The sequence below is a fragment of the Triturus cristatus genome, chromosome 6 (assembly GCF_964204655.1).
Source record: "Triturus cristatus chromosome 6, aTriCri1.1, whole genome shotgun sequence".
In the NCBI taxonomy this organism is placed as follows: domain Eukaryota; kingdom Metazoa; phylum Chordata; class Amphibia; order Caudata; family Salamandridae; genus Triturus; species Triturus cristatus.
This window is the reverse complement of record NC_140589.1, coordinates 930,299,033-930,316,426: the sequence shown is the minus strand read 5'-3', so window position 1 is coordinate 930,316,426 and position 17,394 is coordinate 930,299,033. Positions and strand designations below refer to the sequence as shown.

Here is a 17,394-nt window from a genome sequence, read left to right as displayed (position 1 = left end):
CAGTGGGTTTTTAGTGGCAAGTGGTTTTATGCAGCTGTCTGTTCATTTGGAATAGCGACAGCTGTTTCCAGCTGCAGGGTGCAGGGCTTCCGCTGGCAATGCAGCAGATAAAAGTGCCGCATATTTTTGTTTCTAAGAGGTTTTCAATTCGGCTCACCCGTATAAAGAAAAGTAGAGAACATGGGGAAAGGATTTGTAAAGCACACACAGCTGATTTCCTGAACTGCTTGGTCTGTGTGTGATGAATCTTAAGAAGGTGAAACCCAAATCCTCTTAAAGCAGTCTGCAGGGAAACCGGCAGATCGAAACCAGCTGCCACAGTCAAATGAAAAGGAAAACAATTAAAACTGACGGCAAAGCCAACCAAAGTTAAGTAATGGGCGAGCTCGAAGCCCTTCTACTAACTTTTAGTTATCAAATGATCTCGCAAGCGACTGCGCTTGCGCAGTCCATGACGAGACTTGTAAGGAAAAGGATCAAAGAAGAGAAGTAATGGGTGAGGAAAACTGTCACAGAAATGTGGGATTATAAAAATAGAGTGCAAGGGAACAGGGAAACAAAAATATAGCAGAGGGGTATGGTCAACTGAATGGCATAATGGAAGAGCTGGGGAATCAGAAGAAAGGGACAGCAAGAAATAAATGGTAAGTAGGGAGTTGAAGATATTATTTTGGCCTTAAAATGAAATCAATTTGTTCTCCCAGCACCTAAAAACCTGTCACAATCACCGGATTTCGCATACGGAGGTTGTGTTAATTAGTTTAGAGGTTAAGCTCTTTGCGATTTTAGACAGAGAAGGAATAGAGCGAGACTTGCCCTAAAAACTCTTAAAGATATTAGAAAAGCCGGCCTCCCAGAATTGGAGCAATCTCTCATGCGGGCACAGTAACAGTACGGCAGACAATGGTTCATGCACTAGGTTACTGACAGGCAGCATAGATTCATAACAATGCACCTGAAGTCCCAAGGAAGATTTCACTTTGGCAAATATTCATAATAGCACAGAGGAGGGTCAAAACAGCAGTGGTTTAGGAGCAGTAAAACTTCTCTCTAGGGAATCTGAACAACTTGAAAACCCAACTATGTTTCTCAGAGAAATTTAGAGAGTTAGAAGAAATGTAAAGTACTAATGCATGGCAGTAGAAAGGAAAATTATTCCAAGCAGACGTACAGAAGACATTCAAGGAAACAGGCAGGAGTTTGAAACCTCAATGTGTCAACGTACCCAATTGACAATGTAGTGAAGACAGCAAGCCCTTAGAGAAACTAAGTAGTTTTGACTTATTTAAAATAATTACACAAGCGATTTAATCACAGAAATGACATACAATAAATGTGGGGGAAATGTGTGAAAACATTAAGTTCAAGATTACAATACATGCAAGTAAATTACTCAGAATCCATCTCACATTACAAAGAATGAAACCAAGAAATACAGATACCCGTGTTCAAAGCCTATAAGAGGAAGCAAGCTTCTGTCATTTGGTTTGGGACTGTGCAATTGTCCAACTATCTAGGGAACTGTTTAGTCAATGGTCCAGTGGTTGGCAGGACTAAACACTGCCATATCACAATGTTAAAAACTCCTATATACTGACTTAGAAAGGAAGAAGTTGAAAACTATGGCTTAATTTGCAAACTTGGCACTTTCAATAGCACTAGTGAGGACTGCTGTGTGTTTAAAATCAACAACTGGATTAACTTACAGGGATTTAATGTCTTGGCAGAACAGACCTTAAAAAGAGTGGGAAAAAGTGCTCTTGATGGTAGGGCAATGGATCTCAACTCTGAGATGGAACAGACACGTGTAAATGGACTGTGCCTAGCTCATAAACGTCTGCCACTCAGAGCCAAAAGCAATTACAAATGCCTGTAGCCACTGTAACGTAGATAGGTGAACAATTCTGACATGGGTCCCTGTCTAACCTACAACTATTATACAAATTAAGTTACTTACAAGTAACTGCAGTTCTCCGATGTTGGTATCTTTCATAGATCCATGCGCTTGAATCATTCATCATCAAGCTAATAGGGTCCATAGTAACAGTGTCGCCAGTACAGTCTTCAAAAATGTTTTTAAAGACTGCACAGAGATGGTGGGTTGCGTTTTTGACAGTGTGCACATGGTGATCATGCTTAGTAATTTCATTGGCATTGCCAATGAAGCTTTGTAAGTCTTTCTCTGGGCACCTTTATCAGGCACTTTGTCTGATCTAGCCTGCTCCTTGCCTGACTTCTTGGAGGTCTTAGTGTGTAGATCACCACCTGTAGATGGCTCAATTTTCAGATCTCACCCTTTCAGATTTCTCCCTGTCCCAGTTTCATTTCAGGGGTTTATTTCAAAGGAAAAGCTCTTTACCTGAAAGTGCAAACTCCGAAGCCTTCTTAACTATGGAATCACTGAATCAGGTGACCCTCACAGTTATTAGAGGTTTTTGTTAAAAAGGTAGAGCAAATCCTTCGACCTTTGGTCTTGTGTCTGGGGTACAGACAACAAATGCAATTAAAAAAGATCATCAGCATAAAGTCTCTTCTTGTTATTTGAAGCAAAGGGTTACAAATAATATAATAATGTTACTTACCATTGGTACCTATCTTTCTGGTGGATACTCTAACTGCAGATTCTTCACCTTTGAATATGCCCAGGCGCTAGACTGGTCCGGAAATCTTTGCAATAGCTCTCTAGTGGTGGTATGGTAGGGGACCTAGGTCATGATGGCTGCGTCAGGGTCTTGGTGCATCAGGACAAGCACCACTGACATCAGTTCAACTCCGTTTCTGCTGCAGCTTCCGAGGCATTATCAAGAAGACTGACAATTAAGCAGGGATGCAATACAATACTAACCTGGCATCTCATTAAGAAAGCCTGTAAGATTTCTCTAGGTCATGGAGGAAGGAGGATCCAAGAGGAAGGTGCAGGTAGACAGAATCCACCAGAAAAATTGTTACAGAATGTAAGTAGTTTTTTCTTCTGATGGATACTTCTACCCGCAGATATCTCATATTTGAATAGACTCCAAAGCAAAACCTACCTTGTTTGACTGGACTGGAGAACTAAATCAGTAGGAGGTGAAAGACAGACTGGGCAAAGTGACGTCTCATCTCACTTCCAAATCCAAGCAATAGTGGTTGGCAAATGTATGAAGAAAGAATGACCTAGAGGCCTTGCAGATATCACCCAATGGAACCCCTCTAACCAAGGCTGACGTGAGAACATGAAAACTTTCTTAAAGTACTTCAAGGCTTGATTTAACCATAGGTTTATCATCGTGATCAAAACCCTTCCAGAGAATCTTTTGCCCATCAACTTGTAGAGCACATCTTTGTGGTTTACAGCAGCAGAATCCATGATGGTGAAAACACATTCAGGGTCACTGAAGGCTGGTTGACTGACTGCTTGTAGGGTGAGTACAACAGGGAGTAGTACAACTGCTTGATAACTCTTGCCTTGAAACCCACAGCTGGAACAGGCAAAGAACCTGACAGAATACCATATTTGAGATTAGAGGCATAGTAGGAGGATAGGGGTTTACGTTGCCTTGGATAAGTGCTGAATAATGTCTTCACTGACTGCAAGAAATAGCTATATATCTATGGAGGAGAGTTGGAACAGTTGGTTGTTAATCCCCTGAATGGCTTTCTAGTGCAAGTAATGATCTAGTTGAGTGTGTGTGAATCAGAATATTCTACGCTTCACTTCCCTATAAAATGCAGCTGTATTTTGTTGTGGGATAACTGACCAATAAAGGGACCTATGTGGACTTGGCAGGTTGAAAGCAAAAACATGGAGCAACCTAACAAATCAATCCATGCAGGCCATAAATATATTTCTTCAAACAAAGTAATTCCCATCCAATTACGATTGTATAGTAGTCCACAAAATTAACTACGAAGGAAAGTTTAGGGCGGACGTGGTGTTAATAAGGAAGCATGTTTCATGCACAATGATGATTTTTAAAGTTGTTCCAAAAAATGTTCAATGAAACAAAAAATGTAATATAACCAAAATACCGAAAAGACATTACCAATTACAACTAGGTTTAGCAGTTGTTTTCTCCCTTGCCTCTTCTCGAGCTCTGCTTTCACGTCTATCTTGTGTTTTGACTTGCTGATGCTTTTCGCAGCAGGTGTGGCTGTACCGAGGTCATCAGGCGTCTGGTTGTTTTGGGATGGAGGGGAAGATTTAGGAGTTGCATCAAGTACTACTGGAGCAGGAAGAGCAGCATCTTCAGGAGATTGCCCCTTTCGAGGTGTGATGGTATTCTGGGAATTCTCTTCAGAAACAGCACTGAAGTCAACAGAAACAATGAGGACATTAGAGGGATAAAAAGGCCCATAAGGTTGTATAACAAAAGTGCAGAGAGAAATTTTGTCTGACAAATATCGCATCCTTAATATAATTTTCAATAACATTTTCTCATTGGGTTTAGGCTTTCTTTTAATAATTCCAATGCTACATAGTTTTGTAGAGGATATTTAGGCCCGACAATATTGTGACAACGATAATCCGGTACCGCACCCCCTGAAAGACAAACCTGTTCATTGCACATAACATTATGATCTGCATTCCACTTTTTGAGCATGAGGTTTTCAAATCAAGAAACCTCTTTACTGACGTAGAAGTCCTTGTTAGTGTACAATGTTAGCAGAATGTGTAGATTAGCACAATAATGTACTCAACAACCTCGAGGATGATCTTTTTAAATATCTTTACCTGGATATAAAGTTAAATTAAAACCAATACATGTATTATTAAAATGATAAACAAAAACACACTGAATAGTTATCAAAAGCCAGAATATGTTAATAACAAACTTTAATTGTACTCATGGTGTTAACCCCAGAATCGTCAAAAGCCGAGTTTCCATCGTGGAAGGAGCCCCTGAGCTGCAGAGGTCTGTGCAAGCATTCGGCCAACTCCCCGGTTTTGCTGACCGAAAGAGGGTACAACTGCGCTGTCCTTGTGCTGCTTCATGGTGGGTTGTTAAGATGCCTCACAAGGCGTACAGTTGAGCCGCCACCAAACAAAAATACACAAATAAACCTAGTAGTGAAACCCTACTGGGTTGACTCAATACATTGCTCTAAAATGATTACATTTTATTAGGGGTGTCGTATCACAATCCAGGCTCGGACAGAAGAGGAGAGTGAGGGGAAGGGAACAAAGAACAAACTATTGGCTCTACAAATGCTTCTTTAAAATTCGTTTCACGAGTGCATAGTGCTTTAGGACTTGAATTTGATACAAGTGAGTAAGGGAAGCCAGTAAAGTTGTCTTGATGTTGATGGTGCTGTCAAGTTTCCGCTCAAGTGAAATTAAGGATGCAGCTGCCTCCATGATGCTATCAGTGAAGGCAGGCTTGTGTGTGGTAGATTAGGGAGTACAACAGTTTCCCATCAATGGGCAGAATAATGACAGGGTGGTCTGGGATTTTTAAGGGAGCTGGTGCAGGGGATGAGGAATTGAGGGATGCAGTTAGGATCTGATCAGAGAGCTAGGCCTGGATGTGGGACTGGAGTGTGACAATGTCAATATACACAACCTTCCTTTTGGTTTAAAGAGGATAAGATAAATGGTAAGCATTCTTAGGACCCAACCATGGTCATGGAATGTGGAAGCACAGTGCGAAGCAGACTCCATTCAAGTATAGCATAAACAATACCAAGAGTTTGTTGTCCTTTTCAAAGAACGCCTAGATTATCTTGGAGGATATTGCGTTTCTGTTGTCTACCTTGTACAGTGATCCTTTGGTCATTGAGAAGGCATTGATATTTTTAATGTGGTACAGTAAGTTCTTACTACCTGACACTCAATCTGCAATCTAATTAAACAGTCCTCTAACACTATTCCACTTTCCATTCTAAGTTGCTCTAACTCTCATCTCTCCGATAAGCCAGCTATCCCTCAGATAAAGTAGAATGACTGCTACTGTGCTTTTTCTGCTCTTCTCTTTGCTACTCTGGCCCCACTACTGAGTTAACATCGTATGCTCTTTGACACTGTCATCAAAGAATTCAGTTGTAACTTGTTGTCCTAACTAGCTACAAGGCCACTTCAGGGTAGACCTCACAGGACCATTACAGTTGTAACCTGCCTGTCCAGTTGTTCGAATTCATCTTCTGGGGAAACCTACAAGGACCACTAAAGTGATGGCTGGCCTGTCTCTTTGATGCTGAAATTCCGCTTCTGGACAGATGTAACAGGAACAATACAATGTCAGCTAGCCTTTCCCAGTGTTGCTATAACTCAGTGTCTAGGTAGACATAACAAAGTCCACTATAGTGGTAGACCACCGCTCCCTTTGTTGCTGCAACTCTGCTTCTGGGTGCACCACGTCACTCAGACCAACACTGCACACCCACTTAGGCCACTAAATATCAATCCTCTCTCAATCCATGTTGCAATACCTCCTGGGCACACAGTGCACCAATTACCAGCAACCGCTCAATATCTAAAGCCAATCCACCGCTGGCTACACTCATTCAGTAAGATACCCTTTTGACTCCATAATAAGAAAGATACCCACAGTGAGTGGGAAACGGAGCATCATGGACATCGAAGTTGTGGACGTGAACAAGGAAGTCAAGTCAGAGAGATCAGGCATAGATTTAGTCCATAGATGGACTGCTATCACATAAAGAAGGCTAGAGGGGATGGAGGAATGTATGAATGGCACAAATTATAGTGGGCCCCTACATATAGCATCTAAGGCAAAAGGTTGTAGAATAAGAGGACAGAGCATGAAATTCCAGAGACGACTGAAAAGGATGGTATGAAGTGCACATAGGAGAAATGCTTCCTTTGTTGTTAAACATAGTTTCATTCCGCCACTGGAGCTACAAACCCCAGTATCAGACATAGATGCCTGAACAGTACCACACAGCCCTAGCTTGTTTTGTATGCCAAGACCAGGACTGGCAGGTCACGAAGTCTGCTCTCAGAAGGGGGACTCCTTCATGCCGAAGAGTCACAGAATACAAATGTGAGCTCATTTCTTCTATGAAATAAACAGGGAGAGTAATGTTTTCCAGGTGGTGTGAGGCAATCTTCGCCAATAGGGCATTAATTATGAAATCAACCACAGTAAGGACTACCGCTGACAGGAAGCCCTAGGACATTCTTGAACCAGAGGACCATGAGAAAGCCCTAGAAAGTATGGACTCCACTGACATGGACATCTTCGGCAGGCCTGACAGTACACCACTGATCGTTTAAGTTGCATTCCCTGTGAAAGGTAGACAATCACAACATAAACGAGGGACTAACAGACCTGAAGGCGGGCAGTCTGACCAAGAGCGACCGAACTGGGTAGTGGAGGCACTGGCTACTCCGAGCTAAATCTAGATAACAACTGAAATAGAGACCCTGGAGAACACGGACAACAAATGAGGTTATGATTGAAAGGCCTTCATCAGTACAAGTCAGGGGTGTTCGGCACTAAAGGGTGGAAACCGGACAGGCAGTTCTCGAGTAAAACTACGTCTCCTTTTACCCTGGTGCATCACCTGGTGACCAGCTTGCACCTGCCATATTCATGACATGAAGTTATCCCTCTCTGCCTCTCTCTTCCTTTCCTCGTTCCTGGTTTCCGTCAATCCAGACAGCAACAGAATTGTGAGCACGTTAAACAAAACAGACCTGTTAACTAATGGTAGATCACTTTGCCAACACCACTAAAACATTAGAGCTCTCACTGTTAAACAAAACTAGCTCAAAATCAAAACATACAATTGAACAATAAAATGACACAAACAAGGTGGCAGCTCAATAAGACATACCCTGTCAATTTCACTTCCAAAAGTATGGCATATGCTGTGCTGCCAACAACGAAATTATCAAAACAAGATCGCCTCACCATAAGGCACATCACGTCACTTCTGTTCTTGGATATTGTCTACAGCACTACGGATCCCAAAGGACACAAATCTACATTCAGATCACATTATGGGGCTCCTTGGTTTCCACACATCTTCTTGCTCAGCTTGTCTGGTAACCCCCCTAGATCATCTTTCAAAATGGGTTGTGAATTATACCGAACATTTGAGGGGTCTGATCTACCATGCAATACTAACGATGGGCCTGTGAGAAATAACATCTATGGCTTCACCTTTTGTCTTTAGCCCTGTCCAACATGCAGTACCCCTGACCCTGGATACGAAGCCTATGTACTTAGATTAAACCTTTGTCTTTCAGACTTTCCATTGCACTAAAAGACACATAAAAAACGAGAAATAATCTGTGGTGAAGACTTTATATCTGTATTGTCATGATATCTAGTCTTCACAACATTACTTTTCAAGGCCTGGGGTGTGGTGCCAAGAGCTTGAGCGAAGTCCTCCGCAGTGAAATCACAAATTAGAAGATTTTGGCTTATTGATTTTGGAAGTGCCTGTCGCGTTGTTGTGGCTGACCTTGATATGGGAGGATGCCTTAACCTGCGGAGGGAAGGGTCAGGTAGTAGGATCGATTTTCATAGTTCATGTTGAGGTTGATACATACACTGTCCAAGGATGTCTAACCTGCGCTTGAAGGAGCTGCAAGTGCCAATGAGTTTAGTTATTGAGGACGCCCAATGTCCAATTAGCTATGGAGGTAAATTCAATATAATAACCTGGAATGTCAGGTTACTAAGTAATTATACCAAGTGGTACACAATTTATGCATACTTATGGCGCTATGGATTGTGCATCGCAATGCTACAAGAAACACATATGTTTAGTGATAGTATTGATGAAGACAGCAAAAATTGGAGGGGAAAATTAGATGTTATGTCCTACTCCTGCTGTGCTAGAAGGGTGCTCATCTGGATAGCACCAAGAGTCCAATTTAGACTAAAGAATGTAGTTAACAGATCTGGAAGGCGGAAACTTATTAGTGCTGGGTATGTTGGAAGCGAATGACGTTTGCTCGGTTAGTTTGCTTGGTTAAATTTTGATGCCACTAACGTTAATGATGGAGATGTTTTTTTCCCTCTTTTTTTAAGAAAGGTCCGGAGGGTCACGGCCCCTTACATACATTTATAAATCACATGAGCTGAGGATTTAAACTGTACTCTTAATGTGGTAATAGACAGATATCCATCTAGGGAAAGCACCAAGTCTCCCACAACGATATGTCTTAAAGAGGTGATGGGACGAATACAATTGTTAGGTGTGTGACTATTGCTGCAGCCCACAGATTGAACTTACTCCTGTTGCATGACTTCTGCGAAGAAAAAAAACCGGACTCGTTACATATTGGTGCAGACACTGGTCAGGGTACTCTATACTGCTGACCACTTGAGATTGTAGAAAGGCTCTCCCAAGAATTCCCAAATGGCAACCGCAGGTGGAGGCTTAGACAGACAATATTATTTTCTCAATGGCTGAGGGATAGGCTTCTCCAATACTCTGAAAATAATTGGGGTAATGCAAGTGATGGAGCTACTGAATGGGAGGCTAAGGTGGGGGTGCTTGGAGGGGAATGTATGGCTAAAACATATATCAAAATGCAACTTAAGGGAAATGTTTATCTCCACTTAAGCATCTGTTCGTTGCATATAGTCCTGTAAATTCACATGCTGTGCATACCTCGTGCCATCTAGTTTGAGAATCTACAGCACTACATGCCACAAACAGGTGCTTACAGTGTAAGTAACCTTTTCAGTTGTTGGCATGTGCAGCTGTAGATACATAGGTTGTGCACAAACTGTAATGAAGTCCTCCCAGAAGCAGTGGCTAGCCTGAGAATGTTGAAGATTAGAAAAGTGTGCGAAGGATGGCCTGACCAACGTTAGCTTGATGGGAGAGCTAAAACATCCACACAGTAATGCTTTGCAAATGTGTGCGTGATATACCACCTAGCTGCCTTGGAGATGTAGACTATAAGAATATTGCCCAGGAAAGCCATAGAAGTTACTGTTCTGCAGGTAGAATGGGTTATGGGAGGGACATGCAAAGGAAGTTTGGCTTTAGCATAACCGGTATGTATGCACCCGACCAGCCAGCATGCTATACCTGCTCTAGAGAGAGCATGCCCTGTGCTTGATTTGGAGAAAGAGGCAAAATGTGTTTGCAAGGGTTTTGTCTTATCAAGGTAATACATAAGCACTCTATACATCTAAAGTGTGAAGAGCTCATCCTGCTACTGATTCTAGATGTGGGAAAAACACTGGGAGTTCTATGGTCTGATTAAGGTTTAAGCTAGAGACCACCTTAGCTAAGAATTTGGGGTTTGTCCTGAGGACTACTCTATTGTGGTGTACTAAAATGTTCTTCCAGGGTAAAAGCCTGTATCTCACTAACACGCCTGGTAGAAGTGATGGCTACAGGTAAAGCCACCTTCAAGGAAGGAAAGTAAGGGACAAGCGTGTAGTGGTCAAAAAGGAGGGCCCAGTAGTGTAGTGAGAACAATGTGGATGTTCCACACAGAAGCGGGTGGCACCTGTGGTAGAATAATCAGTTTCAGCCCTTCCACAAGGCTTTGATAAAAGGCACCCTGAAAAGCGAAGTGTGTTCTCTGTTTTGGAGGTATGAAAGACAGCTGTCAAGTGGAGTCCGATAGATGTCCAATACAGAGGAAGTCCTAATGAAAAAATACAGCGGGTTGAAAAATGAGTGGAAAATTTAACAGTATGGGTCGAGATGATTCGATTGCTGACAGACCCCCTTGATGCCAGGCCACCGTCATTATGTGAGGTGGTACATGTTTACTCAAGAGACAAGAGGATGGGGAAAGAGAGACATGGGGAGTCACTGGTATAGAAAGGAGTCTACAGTGGAGTGCCCCTAAGGAATTAGTTGGATACGTGGCTCACAATGGGAAATAATGCAATCGCAGTACCTGGACCAAGCATCTCCTAGCTTATGAGCATGATGCGGCTATCATCTTGGCCAACTTCATCGTCCTCGAGAAACTCAGAGAGGTGGAGCTTATTGTGGGATTCTCTAGCGGGCGAGTGGAGGGTAGGATGTAGAGAGAGGCAGAAGTGTAGGTTTCATCATTTTATAAAATGTAAGGTTATTTGTTCTATTGTAATGTGCTGGGTGTGACAGTGTTGGGAAAAATGATTGAAATTGTACTGGACACATTGTGTAATCTGATTAAAATAAGCTGGTTATGTAAAAACTTGCTTATAAATTCCAAATTGCTAAAAACTAAATGTAAAAAAATACTTTCAAGGCCAATCGAACCTTAGCAATAAGAGGACTATTAAGAGCCCTACACTCCTAGACAACCAGCAAGACATTATGCAAGTTCTGCCAGTCACACCATCTAACGGCTCAATATTACTGTATGCAGCAACATGTATAAAAATATATAGCACGAAGACACAGTCAACCTGAGCAGTATCCATTCTCGTTATTAATCAATAGCACCACATTGAAGTTGTTTGTTATGGACATATAAGCTTTCTTTCTCAAACTACCCACAACTTAAAAGACAAAAAGAAAAGAGGTTTATATTACAAGACATCTGGATGTTATACAGTTTGATTATTTTTACTTCTAACGGTTTAACACCGTTAAAAGTCTACTGTGAAATAGAAGGGTATTTTTGCATCCATACAAACCTTTTGAAAGTCAATGTTTGTTTCATCTCAGACAGTTGTTTTACTGCTATTACTAAAGTGGATACCAAACTGCCAGAATCCAGGAAGTGCTACTAACGTCTTTAACAACGAACATCCTAATAAGATCGCGCTCAGCCTGGCTAACACAGAGCAGCAAGAAGACTGCTGAGTCACCAAGAGTTAAAAATAGCATGCACAAAGCTCTTCTCCTGTACCATGTTTTATGATCTCCACATGTACAAATTCATGTATAAATATGCAAGTGTGTGTCTGTATGTGTGTGTATATATATATATATATATATATATATATATATATATATATATATATATTCACTGAAAAAACCATAGGTTTCACACACGTTATAGTTACGAATTAGCATTTAAAAAACCTTGCAAATTCACTTAAAAAACCATAGGTTTCACACATGTTATAGTTAGCTGGACATTTCACTCGTAAAAAACCAATGAAATTCCCCCGTTATAGTTAGTGCAGGCAACTATAACTCACGCGACCGCAATCCTCTGCTGATGACGTCAGATATTACATAACTGTATTTAGACACTTATTTACCCATGTCTTTTTCCATTAATCTTTAGCTATACATATATTACAAATATTTATTTTTCATAAAGACACATATGTCATCAGTGATGTAATATCTGACGTCATCAGCAGAGGATTGCGGTCGCGTGAGTTATAGTTGCCTGCACTAACTATAACGGGGGAATTTCATTGGTTTTTTACGAGTGAAATGTCCAGCTAACTATAACATGTGTGAAACCTATGGTTTTTTAAGTGAATTTGCAAGGTTTTTTAAATGCTAATTCGTAACTATAACGTGTGTGAAACCTATGGTTTTTTCAGTGAATTTGTACGGTTTTTTAAATGCTAAGTTATGTATTTTTTTTTTTCAGGTTTTTCACCATGCGCGCGCTGTGGGCGTTCGGTGCGCTTCGCGCACCCACGGTTCGGCGTGCGTGCAACGTGCGCGCACCTCGCGATTTTTAAAAAAAAAAAATGTTTTTTTTGCACTTAGGGGTCCTTCTGTGACCCCCTGACCAAGGCTAGGGGGTCAGGAACTGTCCACTCTGCCCCATTTCAAGTTCTTCACCTTTTATTTTAACCCCCTCAGACTGCGAGAGACAAAATGGCGGCCGACACTTCCTGGTTTCGACCGATTCGAATGTTTACCGACATCTAACAACCAATCAGAATTGCGCTCGAGCACGGCAGGGTGCGCGCACTGTGCGCGCACGGTGCGCGCGTGTAGATATTGATATGCTTTTAAATGCTATTTTCTCAGGATATACTCAACAGATTTACACCAGACCTGCAAAAGGCACTCCCTTGACCTTATGGCTAGCCAAATTTCACGTAATTCTGTTCAGCCGTTCGGGCTGTAGCTGCGACTAAAGGTCCTATGGAAAAATGCATGGGGAAAACGCGTTTTGGGACCCCCCTTTTTCTCGGCCCCCGCTTGACGAATCACCCCGAGACTTTCAGGGTAGGAGCTGAACGGAGCGCCCCATTAGTTTTGAAATTTTCGCGAGGATTCGTCAACCGGCGCCAAAGTTATTCAAAAATAGAATTTTGAGATTTCCTATGGAAACTAGGTTGTAACTATAACTATCTACTGGCGACCGCCAGTAGATATATATATATATATATATAAATAAATAATATATCTTAAAAGTTACGTTATATTTAGGTCTTCTAATAATAAAAAAGTTACCTTTCAAAAACCTAAACTAAATTAAATTCACTTGTTTACATAACTGACTTAACTATAACTTGCACTGCCATAGATTTCAGATCTTATAAGTCATGTAACATGTGCGTCAGAAGCAGTGCATCATAGCGCTGTAAGGTAATTTTCTTTTTTTTTTATATTAGCTTCTTATGCACAACTTTTTTTTAAGTAAGATCTTATGCGCATACGTCTGTGGCCAGGTCCCTGCCATTCATAGTCTTTGGCCCTTGGTGTGACTGAGGCAGACTGCATCGCTGTTCGTATGTAGGGTGACCAACCGTCCGTAAATTTCACGGACTTCCCATAATTTGGGCCACGCCTGTCCATTGTCCATGAAGAATTCTTTCAGGGACACCTTTTGTCTGCAATTTGGTACTTTAGAGCGAGCTGCCCCTTGCAAGCAGCCTCAGAGTTCTGTATCTCTCACTGCAGGGGCCAGCTAGCGCTCCTGCTGTGATCAGTGGCCTGCAGCAGCCCCTACCTGACTTGGCCGAGGCTGCTATTGGCCCATTATCATTCTGTATGTCGGCCTAATTATCACATACAGAATGATAATGGGCCAGTGACAGCATTTGCTGGGCCTCCTCCTGCCAGAGCCCAGGGCATGGCAAACTGCTTTTGTTTATGTGCTTCTGTCACCTCACCAGGGGCCAAGCTATGGGGTGGGTGAAGGTTTCATTTTGGCACGTTACCCAGGTGCAACCAATATGCAAACACAGGTATTTAAGTTTCACTCAGGTACACAACAGATGTAGTGCAAGGTTATCTCAACATAATATAAACGTTTGACTTGTGCTTGTGTTGGTTGTCTGTTATATTGTGCGACCTCCTCTGATGTGTCTGTAAAATGTACCTTTTGTCTCTAATTTTTGTCCTGAATTCTGACCTTCTGTCCTGAATTTTGACCCTTTGTCCTAAACATTTTACACTCGCTGCCCTGAATTTGTACCCATGCCAGTTGGTCACCCTCTTGGTATGAGCACGGAGCAGTGACGCGCCACTGTGGGTCGAGGACAGGCCGAATCTGTACTAGCGAATGTATGGTGTAGCGCGCCTGCCAGCAGGTAGTGCTGGAGAGCGCTCCTGAATTTCTTATGGTGCAGTTAGAGACCGCAACAAGGTCAAAGCAGTTATTAAATTAGACATGCCCCTCCTTAAGAAGAAGGGGGTGTCAGTAGCAGCACCAGATAACAATAGAGCTGAATAATCAAGCATTTTCCCCACTGACACGGGAGTTTAGGATTATATACTGCTATGAACCCTTCTGAGCAGTGCTTGAGAGGATCATTGCAGTAGAGGGCCTCAAGGCACATGTAAAGTTGGTGCAACTAGCTATAAAAATGCATCAGCGAACGTGCTATTCGGAGCCAAGGATGGAACGCAATAGTACCGGGACAAACCCCGGCTTGGGAGCACCGGTTTATCGGAGGGGGCAGGAAATGTGTCTTGGGAGGAAGAGTGGTGCACAGAAGGCAACAGATGGGTTATGTTTTGTGTGGATTGTTGAGGCATGAATGGAGGAGTCTAACCTATGGGAGCGGTTTAAGGGAGGTGGGGAACTGGACAGTTAGAAGCATTTGTGGGGCGGAGCTTTTATTTGCAAAGTATAATGCTGTTGAAAACTAGCTTTGGACGGGACCTATTGAATCTGCATTTTGTTGCCTGGATGTCCTGATTATTTCTGCTTTGTCGCGCCTGATAATAACATGGTGGCTAAGGTAGTCAGAGTGATAGAGGAGAGCACAGCAGTGATTTAATGCAGAAGCAGGTCTATGAGCCTGACTGAGCGCCATAGATCAACCAAATCTGAGCGCCAAAGATCAACTGATCGGAGGCCTTCCCCGACGACAGGCGGAGAGGGGCAGCAGGAATAACTGAGGTGAGACCCTTAGTGGAGAAGCAGGAGGAATTCTGCCCCGACGGGCTGGTTAAAGAATCTTCTGCACTGACAAGGGACGGTGGAGCAGCGAACGCTTCAGGGTCCCTGCATTGATTCAGACTTCTCATGCCCAAGAGCAGGTACATCTGTCCCTGTGTGTTCAAAGGTAAATAATGGAGTGGGCGATATGACTCCGAAGTAAATTAAGAAGAAGTGGATGAGGGAGAAAAATTGATTTTGTCAATTGAAAAGCCTCAAGGTACATTTCTGACAACCAGTCTAAGATTGCCCTGATCCTAAAGTGATGCATGTAACCCTCGGGGAAAGCCTAGTTAAAGACCACCCTGCATGAGGTGCAGGCGTTTAAATGGACATTTGCGAAAATGTAGCCTCTGTGGATGGGGTCCAAATAGGATACAGGACCATCAAAATGCAAACTATGAAAGATGCGACTAGACTGGGCAGACAGCCGGCTGTACAGAAACAAAGTTGTGCCAAGTAAAAACAAAACAAGACGAAAAGAGGTCTTTCCGTAATTCACCATCGCTTCCACCTTGCATCTAGAAAATAGGGTGCAATTACTTAACATCCATCGAGATGCATGCGCCAGAGAATCTTCAGTGACAGCGAGAACTTGCAGGTTTTGATACAATCCTTTCTGTCGGACAAAGGATTGAATCCTGACTTCAAGTATTAAATCAGGTTGCTCAAAGTCAGAACCGTCTACCCCAGAAGGCCAGCCAGAAAGTCAGTCGGGGATGGGTATGCTGCTGTTCGAACTATCCGGAGCCAAACACACATATAATCATGAGGACAGCAGCCTACAATCCAGACCTCAGGTTTTTGAGCAAGAGAATTAATTTGTTCTTGGGCACGAGTCAATCACACGCTTGGGGAGAAAAGAGCTGCAAACTATTAAGAAGGAAATGGTGTCAAAGGGCTATACAGTCTTCTTGAGCTTCCGGGCTTGTTTTAGTTTAAAGTATGAAAGGAGGATCTACAGTTTTATTGAGTGCCACCCATGACGTTTTTAGGTCCCCAACCACTCAGGAGAGACTGATATGGCCCAGGATTGTTCACACCAAGATGTACTCCTTACTGTACACAAATGGAGAAGTGGGTCCCAGTGATGTTGTTTCTTTCTTTTAATGTATGGGTGTAATAGCAGACAATTTCACACCAGGACATGAACATAGTTTAGACACAAATTTGATTTCATTTTTATGATCTGTGGGGAAACTTGGTTTCCCGGGACACTCTTCCTCCCTTCACTCACCCTAGTTTGTTGAGTGTTAATTTACTGAATGTACTGTTTACGTTTTTCCTTCTTGAGATCAAATTTTGAAATTCCAACTTGTGTTCGGATGTTGGTATCTGATAGATATACAATTCATAAGGAAAACAACGCTGTTTCTCTTTGCAATAAATAAAAAAAATCTAGTGACAAAAAAACCCACACCTTTGCTGTCGATGGCCTGGAAAACAGATTCCAAAACCAATAGGTAAGCGTATGTGCGTTATGAAGGGGAGGGGGTCATATTTGAGAAGAGCTTTGTGCATGGTACAGGAGAAGAGCTTTGTTATGTTATGTTAATTGATTTTCTATAGTGCTCGACTCACCCTGGGGCATCTCGGCGCTGCCTAGAAAATAGTAACCCGAGTAGGGAAAGAACAAAGAGTGAACCAGGGAAAGAACAAAGAGTGAACCAGAGAAAGCAATTAACATAGAAAGGCTTTCAACTGTTTCTTAAAAATACAGTAGCTGGAAATTTTACGCAGGGCCATGGGGAGCTCATTCCAATATCTTGGAGCGAGATATGAAAAGGCTCTGCCCCCTGTGCGAGTCAGGCAAATTCGGGGAACCTGAAGGAGGCCTAATGTGCTGGATCGGAGATTCTTGCAGGGAGAATATTTTACGAGGTTTTTTTGCAAGTAGAGAGGACCTCTATCTTTCAGAGCATTATAGGTTAGACAACAAATTTTAAAAAAGGATTTTTTTTTACTGGTAACCATTGCAGTTCCCTAAGCAGTGAATTTGAGGGGGAGCCTGCAGGACGATTGAGAATCATTCTAGCTGCGGTGTTCTGTACTACTTGCAATTTAGCCAATAGGGTCTCTCCCACTTCAGCCAACAGAGCATTTCCATAGTCCAGACGACCGATTACCATTGCCTGAACTAAGGTCTTCAGGTGGGAGGTAGGCATATAGGG

The 17,394-nt window shown here is 42.4% G+C and overlaps 1 protein-coding gene across 1 annotated transcript in view; it reads right to left on the bottom strand.

Annotated features, from left to right (window-relative positions):
• Positions 1–17,394, bottom strand: part of HBS1L (HBS1 like translational GTPase) — a 498,888-nt gene that overhangs the window by 178,750 nt on the left and 302,744 nt on the right. Inside the window, exon 5 of the mRNA XM_085611611.1 lies at positions 4,026–4,288. Within this exon, the coding sequence (XP_085467737.1) occupies positions 4,026–4,288 (263 nt within the window). The remainder of the gene's footprint in view (positions 1–4,025; positions 4,289–17,394) is intronic.